Source organism: Macaca thibetana, chromosome 3, assembly GCF_024542745.1.
Source record: "Macaca thibetana thibetana isolate TM-01 chromosome 3, ASM2454274v1, whole genome shotgun sequence".
NCBI lineage: Eukaryota > Metazoa > Chordata > Mammalia > Primates > Cercopithecidae > Macaca > Macaca thibetana.
In genome coordinates, this window is record NC_065580.1 from 165736123 (window position 1) to 165755043 (window position 18921).

General features: G+C 41.7%; 2 protein-coding genes across 24 annotated transcripts in view; one reads left to right on the forward strand and one right to left on the reverse strand.

Annotated features, from left to right (window-relative positions):
- The window catches only part of SOD1 (superoxide dismutase 1), a 1049346-nt gene that overhangs the window by 494079 nt on the left and 536346 nt on the right, over positions 1-18921 (reverse strand). The window contains exon 1 of one of the 13 annotated variants that reach the window (XM_050786098.1): positions 11973-11982. The exons of 11 other annotated variants lie outside the window; for them this stretch is intronic. The gene's annotated coding sequence lies outside the window, so the exon portion shown is untranslated. Of the gene's footprint in view, positions 1-6035; positions 6046-11972; positions 11983-18921 lie in introns of those variants that run through there. One more of the 13 variants, XM_050786085.1, reaches the window with a different exon arrangement.
- TIAM1 (TIAM Rac1 associated GEF 1) overlaps positions 1-18921 on the forward strand; it is a 1375699-nt gene that overhangs the window by 382821 nt on the left and 973957 nt on the right. For 9 of the 11 annotated variants that reach the window (XR_007724593.1, XR_007724594.1, XM_050786046.1 and 6 more), the window contains one exon: positions 12049-12152. Coding sequence is in view for 9 of the 11 variants with exons in the window: in XM_050786046.1 (XP_050642003.1) it covers positions 12049-12152 (104 nt within the window). In the remaining 2 variants the exon portion in view is untranslated. The other 2 variants (XM_050786053.1, XM_050786054.1) reach the window with 2 other exon arrangements.

Genomic DNA, 18921 nt, shown 5'->3' on the forward strand with positions numbered 1-18921 from the left:
TGAATTACCTGATAACTAAGTTTATGAATGACACCTTTTTATGTTTTCCTTTCTCAAGTAGAAAGAAATGAATTCTGAGGTTCCTGGGTCCTTTTTCAGAGCTCATGGAGTCATCTAGTCTGGGATGGGGTCTGCGTCTGTATTTGTTCTGGTGGTTGCTTCTAGCATCCAGCCCTGCTTGGGAGCCACTGCCTTAGGTCACCAGCTCTTCCTGGTTATTGCTCCCCGCCCTTTTTCTTGTCTTGGTGGAATCATAAGATAATTGGAATTTTACAGTGACATGCAAACCTTCTCTAGTTTCTTGATTACATTTTGTGATCTGCTTCGCTGAGATTTTTTTGTAATGAAAATTTGTTAGGTGGTCCTGTAGTACATTCTCCATTCTCCCGTTCCTTGGTTTACGAGGGAAGCCTGCTGCATGGGTTGCCACGTTGGCTTAGAAAGCCAGGATCTGCATAAGGAGAGTCTATCCTGAGTGTTCTCTGTAAGACTCAGTTTCCTATCCTTGGCTGTTTGCCATCCCCGAGTTCTGGTTGCAATCTTACTGGAGCTACTTTCATCTGTTTGGGTTTTTTTCAAAGCATTTGTTTTCGTACGTATTGGTAGGAAAAAAAGGGAAGGATATCTAGGACAAAAAGATAGTTCCTTCAGTGGCTGTTTTTATAAAAAGATCTTAGCAGTGAAGGGGAAGCTAGAATAGGAAGTTGCAGACCTGTATTTGTGTGAGGTTTCAAAAAAGTCTCTCTTATGTTCTTGTGTGATTTATTTTGAATACTGATCTTATCTAGCAATATTAACAATCTGGGCAAGGTAATGCTTTGCTGTGGGGAGCTGTCCTGTGTGTTGATGTTAGACAGTACCCCTGCAAGCCACTACAAGACAATAGTATGCCACCTCCCCAAGTTGTGCCCATCAAACATATCTTCAGACATTGCCAAAAGGCCACTGGGCAGCAAAATCTCTCCCAGTTGAGAACTACTGGCCTAATTTATTAAAAGGTATAGCTCTATCACCCTGTTAGAAAAATGTTGCAGGGAACATCAGTATAGGAAAGTAAAGCAAATCTAGATGTAAAATAGTTTTTTAAAAAAGTTTTATAGGCCGGGCACAGTGGCTGACACCTGTAATCCCAGCACTTTGGGAGGCTGAGGCAGGTGGGTCACCTAAGGTCAGGAGTTCTAGACCAGCCTGACCAATATGGTGGAACCCCATCTCTACTAAAAATACAAACATTAGCTGGGCGTGGTGGCACACGCCTGTAATCCCAACTACTTGGGAGGCTGAGCCAGGAGACTCGCTTGAACCTGGAAGGTGGAGGTTGCTGTGAGCCGAGATTGCACCACTGCACTCTAGCCTGGGCGATGGAGGGAGACTCCGTCTCAAGAAAAAAAAAGTTTTATAAAGCATTTGAGAGAATTCCAACACAAATACCCTTTTATGGCCTTGTTTTTCCTTCTTATATCAAGGAGAAAGCAAAGAAAAAATAAATGCAATTATGTAAAAGTAATTATGCAAAACCCCAGCTTTTATGCAAATTATAAGAATCATAGTTCAAGTGACACCATTAGTGTCTTTCCAAAGTTTCAAACGCTTGTTTCTGTCTCTCTTTGGGTTCACGTTCACTTTATTTTTGTGGTACATGCAGCTCTGCAGTGATTGTCCCTAGAATTCCACTTGACCAGTTGGGGTGAAGCAGGTGCCTTTGGTTTACCTCAATGAGTAGCCCACAGGATTACATTAAAAGTGCCAGAGGCCAGGTGTTGGTTGTGGCTCACATCTGTAATCCCACCACTTTGGGAGGCTGAGGCGGGAGGATTACTTGAGCTCAGGAGTTTGAGACCAGCTTGGGCAACATAGTGAGACTTTGTCTCTACTAAAAATTTAAAAAATTAGCCAGGCGTGGTGGTGTGCACCTGTAGTCCCAGCTACTCAGGCAGCTGAGGCAGGAAAATCACTTGAGCACAAAAGGTTGAGGCTGCAGAGATCCTTGATCACACCACTGCACTCCAGCCTGTGAGACAAGGCGCAAGACGCTATCTCTAAAAAAGAAAGTAACAGGCTGGGCACGGTGGCTCACACCTGTAATCCCAGCACTTTGGGAGGCTGAGAGTGAATCACCTGAGGTCAGGAGTTCAAGACCAGCCTGGCCAACACAGCGAAACCCTCTCTCTACTAAAAGTACAAAAAATTAGCCAGGAGTGGTGGCAGGTGCCTGTAATCCCAGCTACTCAGGAGGCTGAGGTAGGAGAATCGCTTGAACCCGGGAGGCAGAAGTTGCAGTGAGCTGGGATCGCACCATTGCACTCTAGCCTGGGAGACAACAGCGAAACTCTGTCTCAAAAAAAAGGAAAAAAGTAACAACTTTAAAAATAATAAAAGTTCCAGCGTTCTAACTGCTGCTTCTTGTTTAAAAAATGGCTATTCCTGCTACTGTGTTGGAGAAAGCCCAGTGCCTGTGGCTAACAGCAGGCCCATGGCATGTTAAAGGCAATTAGGGCCGACGCTGGAGTTGGAGAGTCAGACCCTTTGATAAACCTCAGGCGTGTCTGTCTGATGCCAAGTGGAAGCCTGTGCTCTGCACTCCAGACCAATGTCCCTCCTGCAGGAAGTAGATTAAACAGCGTTTGTTGAACAGGAAAGGCCTCTGTGATAGCCGTGAAAGTCGAAGGCACCTTGCTTCAGAGCGAGGAATTGCCAAGCGCTGAGCACGGACAGCCGCTTGGTCTGCGTGGGCGGGACGTGCCTCTGTGCAGTACCCATCAAGTGTGAGGTTCTATTTTGGTCTGATGTTCCATGGAGATGGCCTGGAGCTCGATTCTGAAAACCAAAGACAGTCAGGCGGCAGGGAGGGGCAGCAAAGGAAGAGGAACTGCACAGATTTCTCTTCCCACAAACAAATATGGTCCAGGGCTTCAGGTTCTCTGAAGTCTCACAGATACCCGGGCAGCACATGGTCCTCTGTTTGTTTGTCGATAACATTTGGAGCCATGCGCGCCTGGTAAACTGTCGGCCTGCTGTGCTTCTTGTCACACAGCACATGGCCTGCTTGGGTGGGCCCTGCTAGGGCCGGGGGCGGGGTAACTTCCAGTGAGATTTGACTGATGACACCGTCAAATCCTGCGTGTGAGAAAAACATGTTTCGGAGACTGAGATGCTCTATTTTGATATTTTTAAAGATTATTAATGTACTTTATATTTGACTTTCACAACAAGCTAACAGGATTAGTAAGTTTTTACGGATTTTTGAATTTCTCTCTATAGGAAACAAAGACACAGATTTTGTGACATTTGATTAAAAAGAAGTTATTATTTGTCTACCAAGTTCAAGTTGTAACGTTCCTTTCTCTCTCTCTTTCTTTCTTTCTTTCTTTCTTTCTTTCTTTCTTTCTTTCTTTCTTTCTTTCTTTCTTTCTTTCTTTTTTCTTTCTTTTTCTTTCTTTTTCTCTCTCTCTCTTTTCTCTCTCTTTATTTTGGTTTGTTTTTTAGCTTTGTTGGACGGGTGAGCATTTATGCTGATCTTATTATGGGTGCTTATATGGAATTCTTAAAATCTTATAACAGTAAAATGACTGAAACGCAAAATAAAATTATATCCTAACGGTTGAGTTCCAGCTAAATATCTTTATAGACAGTGTCTAAGCTTTCTTTTGCCCCCACCCCCGGTCGTTCTTTTTCCATCAGGGATTTAAACTCAGGCATTTAAAAGACTTTTTAAAAGTGTAGTGTTATAATTGTTTCTCTTTGTCAGTGTTTGAATTGGAGGATCTGCTTAAAACACAGTGTTAAGACATCTCACGAGGCCAGAATATTTTTTCTTCCTCCTTTAAGCTTAAGTCTCACATGGACTTGAACGAAGCCAAAGTAGATGTGTCTAATCTGGGTAAATGAAAGGTAAATCTCAACGTAAACTTACACTAATATGTTTGTACTTTCCCAAATCTCCTCGTTGTCTGTCCTGCTAATGGTGTGTGGGAGGTACTGATTGCAAACATTTTCACAGTAACAAAAATATTATTTTATTTTATTTATTTATTTTTTTTGAGACGGAGTCTCGCTCTGCCGCCCAGGCTGGAGTGCAGTGGCCGGATCTCAGCTCACTGCAAGCTCCGCCTCCCGGGTTCATGCAAAAATATTATTAATGGAAGTAACTTAAAAGGCAAAGCATTGATTTTACCTGTTCACAACAATGAATTTTATTTACAGCATTACCACAGTTTTTTTTTTTTTTTTTTCTTTCAAGTAGAATTGGGGTTTCACTCTGTCACCCAGGCTGGAGTGCAGTGTCACAATCATGGTTCACTGCAGCCTTGAACTCCTGGACTCAAGCGATCCTACTTCTCTAGCCTTTCAGGAGTTTGGGATTACAGTTGGGAGCCACTGCGCCCGGCCCTGTGGAGGCTTTTGACTTGGCCTATGGACCCTGTCTGAGAGGGTCCGCAGTCCTGCTCTGGGCTTCTTCATTCCCTGAGGCTTTGTCTCTCTAGATTGAGCCCTCTTCCCTCTCCCCTGCACCCCTGCTGCATGCCTGGCCATGTGCTCGGTACCGAAATATGGACGGGCATTCTGCTTGCTCTGGCTGCTTCTTTGGCCACCGCCAAGCCTTATCTTCAGTCTTCTCTCACTGACTGGTAGCAGAGCTGTCGTGCATTGTTTCCTGGTAAGTAGGTGGGGGCGGGAATGTCCAGAACAAAGAAGATAATTCCTTCAATTTCTATCATTAGGGGAAAGCCTCTTGCCTACTACTGTTGTGAGTAGTACAGAGGAAGCTAGAATAGGAAGTGGCTAAATTCTGTTTGTATGGGATTAAAAAAAAAAAAAAAACTTGACAATGGTGTTGTCTACACTTCTTAAGCTGGGAGTGTTTAGAGAAGGCCCTAAAGTATAGGAGTCAGAACAATGGCCTTTCCCACTTGAATTCCCTCTTCCTGCCATGCTAGTGTCTCTCCTCAGCTTCCTTGAGGTGTACCACTGTCAACTCCTGCGTTTCTGGCTTTCTTGTATCATGAAATTCTCCCTAATCACTTACTGGTTATCTCCTACCACGCAACAAACTTACTCACTGTTCTGTGGCTCAGCAGTTTGGGCTGGGCTCAGCTGGTTGGTTGTTCTGCTGATCTTCCCTGGAGTCACTCATGTGGCTCTGTGATCCAGTGGCTTGACTGGGGCTGGAGGGTTTAAGATGGCCTAACTCACTCCCACGTGTGGTGACTAGACAGCTGGGCCTCCTTTGCTTGGGGTCTCTCATTGGAGGCTAGCTTGAGATTTCTTTGTATGGTGGGCTCAGAGTTACCAGCAGGGCAAGATCAGAGACTGCAAAGTCACTTGAGGCCTTGGCTCATAATTAACATATTGTCTCTTAAGTTGCATTCTGTTGGTCAAAGCAAATCACAACACCAGCCCAAATTCATGGAATGGCAAAATAGACACAAAAGCCTGTGCTTAAAGAGATGAAATAAATAATCACTGTCATCTTTGCAAATGATCTGCTGCAAACTGCATTGCCTATTTTAATTCATTTTATTCAGTTAAGGGTAGAAAACATGACATACGGGGCTAAAAAAAAATATGCTTTAGAATCAGATACACCTCCAGTTATTGATTTGTAGGAGTTCTTTTATATTTTAGATGTTAATATTTTGCTAGTTATGTGTATTGAAGATAACTTTTTTAGTCTGTAACATGTCTTCTTGTATTTATGGTGCCTTTTTACAAACAAAAGTGTTTAATTTCAGCAAAATCTGAATTTTCAATCTTACATGGTTTGTACTCTTTATATCTTGTTTAAGAAATCTCTCTCTCTCCTGAAGTAATAAACACTGTCTTCTATATTTTCTTCTAAAAGATTTACAGTTTGGGCTATTCACATACTGATTTATATCTCGGGTACTGATTTTTGTCAATGGTGTGAGTTGGGATCCAATGTTATGTTTCTTCATATGGCTGCTGTCCTGGCATCATTTATCAAATATTCTATTCCTTTCTCACTGGTCTGCAATGGCACAACTGCTGTATTTCACATTTCCATATACAGATGGCCCCCACTTTTTTTTGTTTGTTTGTTTTTGAGATGGCATTTAACTCTGCTGCCCAGGCTGGAGTGCAGTGGCACAGTCTCAGTTCACTGTAACCTCCGTCTCCTGGGTTCAAGTGATTCTCCTGCCTCAGCCTCCTGAGTGGCTGGGATTATAGGTGTGTGCTACTACACCTGGCTGATTTTTGTATTTTTATTGGAGATGGGGTTTCACCATGTTGGTCAGGCTGGTCTCGAACTCCTGACCTCACGATCCGCCTGCCTCGGCCTCTCAAAGTGCTGGGATTACAGGTGTGAACCACCACGCCTGGCCAGATGGTCTCCAATGTATGATGATTTGACTTAATGATTTTTTGACTTTGTGATGGGTTTATTGGGGCATAACCCCATCATAAGTTGAGGAACATCTGCATGGGATAGAGGCCCTGTTTCTGAGCTCTCTGTTCTGTTAGCCTGTTCTGCACTGCTTTAGATTACTGTAATTTTATAATATGTTTTGAGATCTGGTAGGTAAAATCCCCTAATCTTGTTTTTCTTTTTTAAAACTGTCTTTAGTGTTATTGGCCTTTCTTTCTTTCATAAAATATTTAGTTCCAAGAAAAATGTTGCCATTGTGGTCTGCATCCATACAGATTCTTTGGTATTGCTTAAAACTTATACTGTGGCCTGATATGTGGCCAATTTGCATAAATTGCTAATTTTTATGGAAAATGTATATTCACCAATTTCTTGGGTATAGGTTTGAAACGCATTCATGGATCAAGCTGTATAATTACTGATGTTTACGTATTCAGTATCCTGACTAATCGATTGTATCTGACATTTTTGAAACTTTCTTTATGTTTGCCTAATATAGTTTTCCAACCTTTTAATCTTCTGTGTCTTTTATGTTTAAGTCTATCACTTCCATACAGCATGCAGCTGGGGCTTTGTTTTGCACTGTTTTTTTCTATAATCTAAACATGAAATTTAAGTATTTTGTTAGGCTGTCTTACATTTATTTAGAATATCTACATATTTTTATTTGTTTCTATTATCTTGTTTTGCTCAATTTGTCTCGCTTGTTTCTCTTTTCCTTTCATGTCCTCTTCCAGGTTGCATTGATAAATTCTACTTTCTCCTTTCAACCTATATAATCTATTTCTGTTCTTTTAGTGGTTGATCTTAAAATTTTAACATGATTATTAACAGAAACCAAAGTTAGTGTTTCTAGTTCCCTCTTGCATAAAATTATGAAATGGCTTTAAATATAATCATTTCCACCATTGTTTTAGTTGCAGTTTGTATTTTTTTTTTTGCCCCCAAGTACCTTTTTTGGGGAGTTGGGGGGGAGTTGTCGTATATACTAAGACTTATCTGTGTGTGTATCAGCTGTTTATCATTTTCACTTGTGTACCAGATCTTTCTTTCCTCACCTGAAAGTACATCCTTTAGAGAACTTTTTCAGTGAGATTCTGTTCTTGGTAAACTTTCTCATTCTTTGTTTCTCAAAAGTCTTTATTAAAGTGTCTTTCTTGGGTAATATTTTAGCTGAAAATGCAATTCCATTTTGATAGTTTTAACATTTGAAGATTTCTTTAGGAGCTCTAGTAAGGTAATGTCTTCAGATAGATGTTCTAGTCTTTTCTCATTTCATCAATTTACGTCTCATCTATTGAGTATTTCCTTTCATTGGTTATAGTTTCTATTTCTAAAATTTATATTAATTTACTTGGTGTTTTTTGAAATTATCTCTTTCTTCTTCTGTTCTATTATTATTATTTTTGAGATGGAGTCTCACTCTGTCTCCCAGGCTGGAGTGCAGTGGTGCAGTCTTGACTCACTGTAACCTCTGCCTTCCGGGTTCAAGCGATTCTCCTGCCTCAGCCTCCCAAGTAGCTGGGATTACAGGCACGTGCCACCACCCCCGGCTAATTTTTGTATTTTTAGTAGAGACGACATTTTCACCGTGTTGGCCAGACTGGTCTTGAACTCCTGACCTCAGATGATCCGCCTGCCTCAGCCTCCCAAAAGTGCTGGGATTACAGGCATGAGCCACCGTGTCCGGCCCCCTTTCTTCTTCTTTTGAAAAAGTATTTTAAGCATACTTATTTGATATTCTACATCTGATCATTGCGGTATCATTCCTTGGGGGTCTGATTTTGTCAGTTACTGTGTCTGTTGCTTCTTGCTCATAGTGATGCGTTGCCTGTTGTGTTTTATAATATGGGATTATGGGTCCTTGTTTGACCAAGCTCTATCTCTGGGTATTATGATATCATCATTAAGGGTGAAATCTTCCAGAGTAGATTTGTTTTTGCTCCTACCAGATGCCTTGGAATGCAAACACATGAAGTCAGTCCTATGACTAGAATCTCAGGGAACAGGCCAAGCCCTGTGGCTCATGCCTGTAATCCCAGCACTTTGGGAGGCTGAGGCGGGCAGATCACCTGAGGTCAGGAGTTCAAGACCAGCCTGGCAAATATGGCAAAACCCCATTTCTACTAAATATACAAAAATTAGCCAACATGGTGATGGGCATCTGTAATCCCAGCTACTCAGGAGGCTGAGGCGGGAGAATCACTTGAACCCAGAGGGCGGAGGTTGCAGTGAACTGAGATCACACCACTGCACTCCAGCCTGGGTGACAGAGTGAGAATCCGTCTCCCAAAAAAAAAAAAAAATCTCAGGGAAGAAACCTGCTGTGTTCCCTTTCCACTCTCCTACCCCAAAGTATAGGCAGAATTTCTTTTTCCATCTCTTTTTCTTTTACCAGTGAGCACTTTTTTCTTGTAGTCTATGTCTTTTTAGACGGAGAGGTGTCGCCCCTCAGGGGAACCATATGAATGTGGGAAATTCACTTCTAACTCCCGAAGTTATATTGACCCAAGCCCTGTTTTCTGTATCATGTATCATGGGCTTACAGTTAAAACCAAAGGCTCCAGGGCAGTGGTCTCAAACTGGGTGGTGCTGCTGTTGGGAAATGTGTGGGTGCATTTTTGATTGTCACAGTGGCAGTCAAGTCCTAATCGTTTGGTACTCAGAAGCCAAGGAGCCTAGTGCCAAGTGTTCCTACCAAGTGCACAATTCTATCCCAAAAGAGTTGTCACCCTGCTAACACTAACAGGTTCTCACACCCTTTGGGAAACACTGCTTTAGGACTTGGGGATTGATGGATATACTTAGGCTGCCATAGCATGGACACTACCCTCCTTCCTTTATCAACTTTATCTTTTTCATTTGGGCTTTGGAGAGTGTTTGGAGCTCAGCTTTGTTTAAAAAAGATATTTGTTTTACTTTATTTAGCATTTCTAAGTGTTTTGTAGAAGTAGATTTATTTGTTTGCTCTTCAGGAAACCTGGCTCTCAGTATTATTAAAAATGAAAATCCAACCAGGCACTGTAGCTTATGCCTGTAATCCCAGCACTTTGGGAGGCCGAGGTGGGCAGATTCAGGAGTTCAAGACCAGCCTTACCAACATGGTGAAACCCTGTCTCTACTAAAAATACAAAAGTTAGCTGGACATGGTGGTGGGCGCCTGTAATCCCAGCTACTCGGGAGGCTGAGGCAAGAGAATCACTTGAACCCAGGACGCAGAGGTTGAAGTGAGCTGAGATTGCACCACTGCACTCCAGCCTGAGTGACAAGAGTGAAACTCCGTCTCAAAACCAAAACCAAAAACAAAAACAAAGGAAAATCCTTTTATTTCCTTTCCCACTATTTAATGAGCATCAGCTATCCTAGGCATTGTGAGCAATGGGATGTGCAGTGTTGCAGCATTTCTCTGCACAGTCTATGGGTTGTTCAACTCCAGGAGGTTGTGATTCTGCAGACCACAGTGTGAAGGGGGCCCCTGTCCGTCGTGCCTCCTGGCTGCTGTGGACATCGCACTGAGGATGCTGTCGTTCCTGTGATCAGAGCACTCAGTGCTGTTGCCATTGTGTTCCCAGACGAGCTGGTCAGCTGTTCCAGATCAGGGATGAATACTTGTACCTAGGTCATTGCCCCTGTGCAAAATATTCAAGCACTTTTGCTTTGGCAATAACAGTTGACATAGATGATATCTGCCAAGTTAACTGAGCTTCCTTCTTTGACCACTACCACCTTAAGAGCAAGTAATGAGTGATCGAATAATGAAAAGAAACACAAGAAAATCCAAGAGCGGCCGGGCGCGGTGGCTCAAGCCTGTAATCCCAGCACTTTGGGAGGCCGAGGCGGGCGGATCACAAGGTCAGGAGATCGAGACCATAGTGAAACCCCGTCTCTACTAAAAATACAAAAAATTAGCCGGGCGCGGTGGCGGGCGCCTGTAGTCCCAGCTACTCAGGAGGCTGAGGCAGGAGAATGGCGGGAACCCGGGAGGCGGAGCTTGCAGTGAGCCGAGATCGCGCCACTGCACTCCAGCCTGGGCAACAGCGTGAGACTCCGTCTCAAAAAAAAAAAAAAAAAAAAAAAAAAAAAAAAAAAAAAAAAAAAAAGAAAATCCAAGAGCCAGAGCCAAAAGGTGGGGAAACAGACAGAAACCTCTAAGCCATTCAGGGTACACTCACTTAGTTGGTGCTTCATTCCAGAGAAGAAAGGGACAGTAGGAGGCAGCATGGGTGCCAGGTTTGCTCAGAGGCCCACTTCCTCCCAAACTTTCCTGGCCAGTGTGGACCTGAATAGAAAGTGTTGCCAAGCAGCTTATGGCTGTAATGGTGTCATTGGAGCAAGGCAGCCACTTTGCAGACTGAATCTTTCATCTAAAGCATCAGAGGCTCCTTCTGCTCCCATTTCTTCTCTTTCCTTCTCTCTTGTCTGGTTATATTGATAGTGCTCTAGTCCATGATCCAGTGCCTCATATTGTAGGACAGTGGTACTCAAACTACTGTCTTCTTAGCTGCAACTAGAGAAAGTTTTTGATGTTCTAGAGTTTTTCTATTCCAAGTGTGGCCCATGGACCTGCAGTTTTGATTAGTATCATTCGGAGCTGGTAAGACATGCAGAATCTTAGGCCCAACCCCATGCCTACTGAATGGGAATCTGCATTTAACATATTCCCCTGGGGATCCAGATGTTCCGTCAGTTTGAGAAACACCCCAGGGGAAAGTGATCCTCACATTCTCTTCTCAATGTGGAGAACCACTGTGGAGAACCACTGTGGTAGGCACTCAGTAAATAGCAAAGGAGGAAAGTTGCTTGCACTTTCGCACAGAATATCATGGGAAGAGCAGGTACTATAAGATGTTTATAGTTTGCCAGACTTGGCAAAAACAGATGTTGCAGGATTTTTCAGGTAATGGATGTGGGACAGTCATTTTTTTGGTTGTACTGTTCTCAGTATGGCTTATTTATTTTAGTAATTAACGAATTAATTAATCAATTTGCTACTTGTAAAATCAACAAAACCAGTTAATTTTTTAGTATATTATATATGTATTCTTTTATTATAAACTATTATTGTCTTAGCTTAGGCTGCTATAACAAAATACCGTAAATTGAGTGGCTTAAGCAACAGTCATTTATTGCTTATGGTTTTAGAACCTGGGATTCCCCATCATCTGGGTACTAACCAATTCAGTTGCCTGATGAGGGCTCTTTTCCTGGCTTACAGACAGCTGCCTTCTTACTGTGTCATCACATGGTGGAGAGAGAACGAACTCTGGTTTCTCTCTCTTCTTACAAGGACACTAATCTCATCCATGGGGACCTCACCCTTATGACCTCATCTAAACTTAATTATTTCCCAGACATCCCTCTTCTAACTACTATTACAATGGGGGTAGGTCTTCCACATAAAAATTTATATGGGGGGAGACAAAGACATTCAATCCACAATTATTATTTATTATGAAAAATATAAAGTAATAATACTAGTTCTAACAGTAACAACTATCATTTGAATTTGATTGAGCCAAGGTGATGGAGCTTGTACTTGGAGGGTCTTACAGTATGTGTACACGTCATGAGCGGGATTCCTTGTCCCCCTCACACAGGGTTGGCTTTTAAGCAATTACTATCCATGTTGACCCACATTTTCTTCTGATTTCATGTGACAGGGCACAGCCTCTGCAGTGAGCAGGGCAGCAGTGCTGAAACCGCTCCAGAGGAGACCGAGGGGCCAGACTTGGAATCCTCAGATGAGACTGATCATAGCAGCAAGGTGAGAGATTTTCATTTTCACATCCCATGCCTTGAACCACTGAAGAATCACAGCTGACAACGTCACCTACGCAGCTGTAGGTGGTTACCAGGCCTCTCCATGGATGAAGTGTTTTTACTTCTGAGATGTTGCTGAATAGCAGGATATGAAATCCAAATTACAGCCTTGGTAACAAACCTGTATGTGAGAATATAGGGCAGAAATTACTCGTAATGAAATAAAATCCCTTTTCTTTAATTTCTGCCGCTGCTGGAGCTCCCAGTGAATGCCATAATTTTATGCCATTTCCTTATTACATCTTCATTTGTGTAGGATGAAACAGCATCCAAAGTATGTGAGATTCAGTCAGCTATGCTTTCTTGCTACTTAGGGTTTCTGTAATGAACTCCTTTTGAATCACCTGCATTCAGCTCTTGTTAAAAGTGAGCAACTTTTATGTTAAAGGGAAATAAACCGTATTTTAAAATTAATCCAAATACACTTTCCCTTAGTCGAACATAGTAAGAAGGTTCTTCTTCTGACTCTTTGGTGCAAGACACTGAAATCGTTGCCCGTAATTTATCCTGCGTCTATTCCACTTCATAAAGTGTTCCATGGGTCAGCAGCCTCTTTTCACCGCAGTCTTCACAACACAACCCAACTTAAAATCTCTGTGTTACCTGAATCCAAAGACATGCCCCCTCCCCCCCAAAAAGCAATTGCATGTGATTATGGTTCTATACTTATCTTTTTCTATAATGTTGTTGAGATATTTACATTCCTCTGCGATCTCAATTTTTTGCTTGACACTTACTAGTCACTTAACCTAAGCAAATCATGTAACTTTATACCTTTGTTTTCTTATCTGCAAATTTAGGGTGATTCTTGCCTTTGCTTGGAGATTGGATTTTAGGGTGGGTCAAATAATGTGAGAAAGCACATTGATAACTGAAAAATGCTTTTCAAACATAAACTATTATTTTGAAAACCTACATTTGTACATTTCCTGTTTTGATTCCCTCTGTATGTGTATATTCTGTAGGACTTTCTTGTGTGCACATATTTGATTCTTCAGTGTCTTTTATCCATATTTGTTTCTCTTTCCTGACTGTAGGATCTTCATTCTCAGTGTCTTTTTAAGTTGGGCACAATATAAAAGCAACATTATTTGAAAGCAACATTAATATTTATAGACTGAAAGGCATTATGTTGTTGGTTGTTAATTAAAAAGCAGATCATTGGAAATGCAGGTGTTTCCTTTTAAGGCAAATTTTAAAAACCAACTGCTTAAAGTTACTTTTTATTTAGGTGATCCTTACATTTCTTTTACCCACTTACTTTTGTGGGATCGGTCAGTTGTCCTCAGGAGAAACGGATATTTCTATACTGATGTAAGACAATTTGAAGGGTATCTATTAAGTTACTATATTATGGGAACTAAAAATATTAATTTTCAATTTCTAACTGGATTTAGGCAAACAGCAATTTTTCCTGTATCTAAAACATTTATTTCTGAACACTTAAAAAGTATTGGATCCAAAATGATTGGATCCTTTTTACTTTACCGTAATAGTCAGTGTTCTCATCTCCTTGTGGATTTTGAGAGAGATCGTTTCCGTGTTAAATATATGTGAGTCATGAGGTCATACACAGAGTCCTGTATAATGTGAGAGTCTGGTGTGGAGGGGACGGAAGAGGCTCCAGGGCTTTGCTGACTGGTCCCATGTGTCACTCTAACTCCACGGTTCTTTTTCCAGAGAACAAGGCTCATGAACTTATCTGGAACACAAAGGGTCAAATACAGAAATAGATGGTGCTGTTCGAAGATTTTCTTGTAGAAATTCTTAGTGGGCTTTCTAAAAAGGGACAGAATTTTCTCAAAATTATTGACAAGCTACTCGGGAGGCTGAGGCAGGAGAATTGCTTGAACCTGGGAGACGGAGGTTGCAGTGAGCCGAGATTGCGCCACTGCACTCCAGCCTGGGAGACAGAGTGGGACTCCATCTCAAAAAAAAAAAAAAAAAAAAAAAAAGATTAAGAAGTTTGGGTGGTGATTTGAATATTTTTGAAGATCATGCAGTAGACTGCATTCAAGCCATAAGCTGGTATTTCATTCTGCTAGGTTGGATATGGGGAGCACTGTGTGTCCGAAATACTTCCTAGTTTTGCTTTGATTCAGACTTCATCTTCTTTATTTGAAAGTTTGTTATGCAACCCAAATTAGTTAGCTAAAATAACCTTTGGTCAATTAAATTTCTCTCTTAAGATATTTGAACACAAAAAGCTTAAATGAGCAGTTCTTGGTGACTGGGTTCTACTGTGTGTTAGTAATAATAAATGAGAAGTGATACTTATTTAAGGGCTTGTATATGTTAAGTACTGTTCTATATAAATTCATCTTAGCCTTATAACACCCTTGAGAGAGATACTATTATTTGCCCTATTTTATAGATGAGGGCACTAGAACAGAGAGGTTAAGCGACTTGCTGAAGGTCACACAGCTCTGTAATGACAAAACCAGGATGCAAGCCCAGTTTGCTCCAGGTCTTGTGTTGTTAATGGCTATGTTAAAACTACTTTGTGTCCAGACTGTTAACATCTGGTGTTAAATACCAGGCTTCATAAAAAGAAGGCATTAATTTATTAGTGGTGCTGTAGGCCATTTATATATACAGCCATAAACCACTTAAATTTTTTCCTAATGCTTAATATTTCTGTGTGTCTCTTTTTATGATTTAAAGTTAGAGCAAGCAAACACCTTAAGTTTCTTGATTAAGGCTAAATATTTTTTGATGCATCTCCTATATGTGTGAAATTTTCTTGAGAATAAACTGAAAATTAATTTTGAAATCATTAGCTGTCTAAACTTGGAAGCATGATTTAGCCTTGTCTGAATGCACCAGGCTGAGTGTAGAGATGTAAATATGTAAATAACTAAACAAACAGAAACAAATAATCACTTTTTATTCCAGCTGAATATGTTAGAGCTGTTGATTTTGTTTAATGTTCTTGGTTTCTTTCTAAATGGGCTGTTTTGCATAATATTGGTCAGGATAAAGAAAAAGCATGTTGGAGTTCTGTGCTTTTCACTTGTATTGAATAGCAGTTTTTGCTATGTGTGGCCTTTTAGGATTGAGCAAGTAAATAATTGTATGCTTGTTGTTGAGCGTGGTGGTACTGGAATGTCACAGCCACTAGGGTGGGGCGGGGGAACATCACACTGCAGGGACAGTCTAGCAGCCTTTCTGTTTCTGAGCCGCCTCCTTTCTCCTGTGACTGTGGGTGACAACCTCAGAAAGCCTCATCACCGCTGGCTACTTTTTTCTCTGCTTCTCATTGAAAACTCTTGTTTCTGGAAATGAATGCTAATTAGCTTCAGGGCAGCGCGGTCATGTGTCATGCATTCCAGGCCTCCTGGCAGCTGTGATTTTGTTTTCCATTTAGCAAATGTATGAGAATAATTTTCAGGACATTTCCATTAAGAATGACTTTTTTTCTTTCTAATCCATATTGTTTTTGTCTCAGAAATGTCTGCTTTTATAACAAAGCATGAGTGGAACAATGTGAAACTATCAACGTTAAAAACACACACACGCACACACCAAACTTTTTTTTAGTTGCCTGCTCCTGACTCAGTGTGGAATGCCTTGAAAGTCGTCGGAGCCAGGCAGGTTTAGTATTCCTGTGCAGTGCAGGATGCTGGCCAATCAGCTGATCTCGGACTGCAGGGCAGAGACGCTTGCATCCCGGGAGGCATTCAGTGCTTTGTTTTCTTGCCAGTTTCAGCTCTCCCTTTTTGGAACTTTTGTTGTTTAGCCAGGTGAAATCAAAGCCTGAGTTCTGGTCCACAGTTTAGCCTTTTGACAGCTTCCCAGAGGGCAATGGTGGGAAACGAGTGCAGCTCTGGGGTTGCACCGTCGCTGTCCTTGCTGCGTTGAGACGTGGCCATAGATTTTCATGGGAAAACCAGCATGGGACGTCCATATGAGAGGATGCTCTCTTCGGAGCTAGGAGGCGTTTGGTGCTCTGGGAATATTTTAAGAAACTTCTGTCTCCGTGCTGAACACGTCAGGTGGTAGAATTAATTACCATGAGAATACATTCCTGATGATGTCTGCACTGTGGAAAATAAAGCGCAAGCCCAGGATTGAAAACAATGACAAGTCCGGTGACTCTATATATCGAACACTTCATCTGGTGAGCGCCTTTGCTGTTTGAATCCTATCTGGCTAGGTTTGATTATGTTATGACTTTCTAGCTCAGTTGTTTTTCAATCCAAATGACAGTGATTATACCTTTCCCATTTCCCCATATTCTGTCCTTTTACCCTCTGGATCCCCTTGTTCATAAAGTCTGTATTGTAGCCTTTGGTGGGGAGGTTCGGAGTTGGTATGGAGTTGAATTTGCCTAGCGTCTTTACGTTTTTCTACTCTTTCATACTTAAATGGCAGAAAGCTGTAATCTGCATTTTTTTGTTGTTTAATTAATTGTCAGTTGCAATTTTTGCCTTTGTTTTGGTTATTGAGATTTTGATTGTGTCTTGCGTTACGTGCATGGTGAGACTCTCCCATCCCCCCTCAGAATGGGCAGTCTGAGTGATCGGCAGGGAGGTCTGGAAATAGGATGTTCAATTTGTTTCCTTTTATAAGGCTTGAGGTGTTTTTGACTTTATTTCTGCTTCCTTGAAAGGGAGATAGATATAGAAGGGTTGGCTCAGGGGACGTGTTATTGGTTTGATGGCAACTGACCTATTTGAACAGGTCTAGTCTTACAGTAAATGTTAGCTCTCCAGTAAGGAAGTGTAGTGGGGTAATGGCAAGAAATAATTTATCAAAATCAGATTCAACCTTTTGATAGTTTATTATTAATAGCGCAGTCTGTCGACTATTAGACATTGTGTCATTTAATCAAACTTAAACTTCTACAGCGCGTGCACCTGATTTGCTCAAATAAGCCTTCTTCCTTCTTGGATATTTCTTCTTTGAAGTTTGTTCAACAGGAAAACTGAAAAGGTGATTGAGAACCGTAGGGATTACCATTGTACATCAGGTCTCTGAAATTATGGAGCGCATTGTCCCCAAAAAAAGCTTAAGTAAAGGCTATAAGATTTTAGGCCACTCTGGCCCCTTTTAAATCTGTGGGATGTGTTAAATCGGTCAGACTCAAAGAACCGTTTTAGAACTGTGAACTCATCTAGAGTTAGAAATTGCCTTTGGTGGTTGCATAACAGGAAGAGCTTAAACAGCTGGGTGGCTTGAGTTGATAGTGTGTACTTAAAAGTCTACCCCCCTCTTTTTGTACTTTCTTTTCATCTTCCACAGGAGGAAAGCAGCATTCTAAACATTGAGCATCACGCTGGTCTCAGTAAAGTGGCCCATTTCCTCTTGCCATTGTCCTCTCCTTGTCTGTATGTTGGTTGGATAATTCTTAGTCCTGACAGTGGAAGAGCTCTGCTACCCTTTAACAGTTTTAAACTCTCAAAATGCCTGTAAGTGCTTTTTTGGTTTCCAGGGTGACTGATTACAGTCCTCAAGCAGGGGAGAGGTTTGTATTTGCCCCACTGGAGAAACCTGGTCTGTCTTCCCCTTGCTGGAGCCCTAAGCTGCTTGTCCCACATCCAGGATACTTGGCTTTTGGGAGCATGTTGGGAACCTCCCATTGAGGCGACCTTTCTGGGCACCTGTGGCGACACGCTTGGTGTGGGAATGACTAGGATGCCATCTCTAACACTCAGTGGTGGAGCGGGGCAAAGCCCTGCACCCAGCTCCTCCTACATTCTACATCGTGGCTAAGCTGCATGGAGAAGGGCCTGATGGATTTGATGTAAAGAAGTTTGACCACAGTAAAGAGGGAGGGGGATTTAAAAGCTGAGCCCCACAGTACGGAAAAATCTCTAGCTTAGAGGTATTCTAAAGGAAACCTGCATTTCATAATTCCTTCCAAAAATATGTTGGGGGGTATTAGTTTAATCAAACAGAATTTTCAAACTTGATGACATCCTTTTAAGTTGTTTCCAAGCAAATTTTAAGAGCCTTGTATATAACACCCCTTAACATGTATGTGCATTATAACTTGTAATTATGCATATGGTACCTTTTTATTCTTTATTCAAATAACATGCAGTTGACAATAAAGAGATTACATCCATTTGGACTCAGTTCCTTGTGCTGCACCTGAGGGTTGGTGCCTTGAGTCTTAAATAGGGTTGCCAGTGGGGAAACCGCTTTGCCTCTTACTCAACTTGAGAGACCACTCAGCTAAGTCTATCCTAGGCTTAGGTTGTATATAAAGAAGGGATATTTAAGGCTGTGAAATGTCCAAAGAGGACCCAAGAGAATTTTAGCTGTCCCCTGAGACGCTAAAGGTGTTTCCTAATATAATCCAGAACTTAGCTCTTGTTGTCTGAGGGTGAGGTTGGGGTAGGAGACAGCTGGATTTAGAGCACTGAAGCCCTAGCCTGCATCCTACTAACCTGAGCTCACCGCACACGCCTGCTTCAAAGTAAGGATGCCAAACCTCAGAAGTGGTAAACTTTACGTAGACCAAGTCAGAAACCCTGTTCACACTCTTAAAAATGGAATTCTCCAAGTATTTATGGTAGAACAGATGGAATGAGAACCCATTGATGAGGTGTGAATTGGAAGCACAAAGGAATATGTTAGGTTCCTTTGTCTTTTGGATTTCCTGCCTTTGATATGTGTCAGATCCCCATGTTTGTAACGTTTTGCCTTTTGTCAATCACCGATTTCACACGGGCAGTTTGCCTAAATGATAGAAGGTGTGCTGTGCC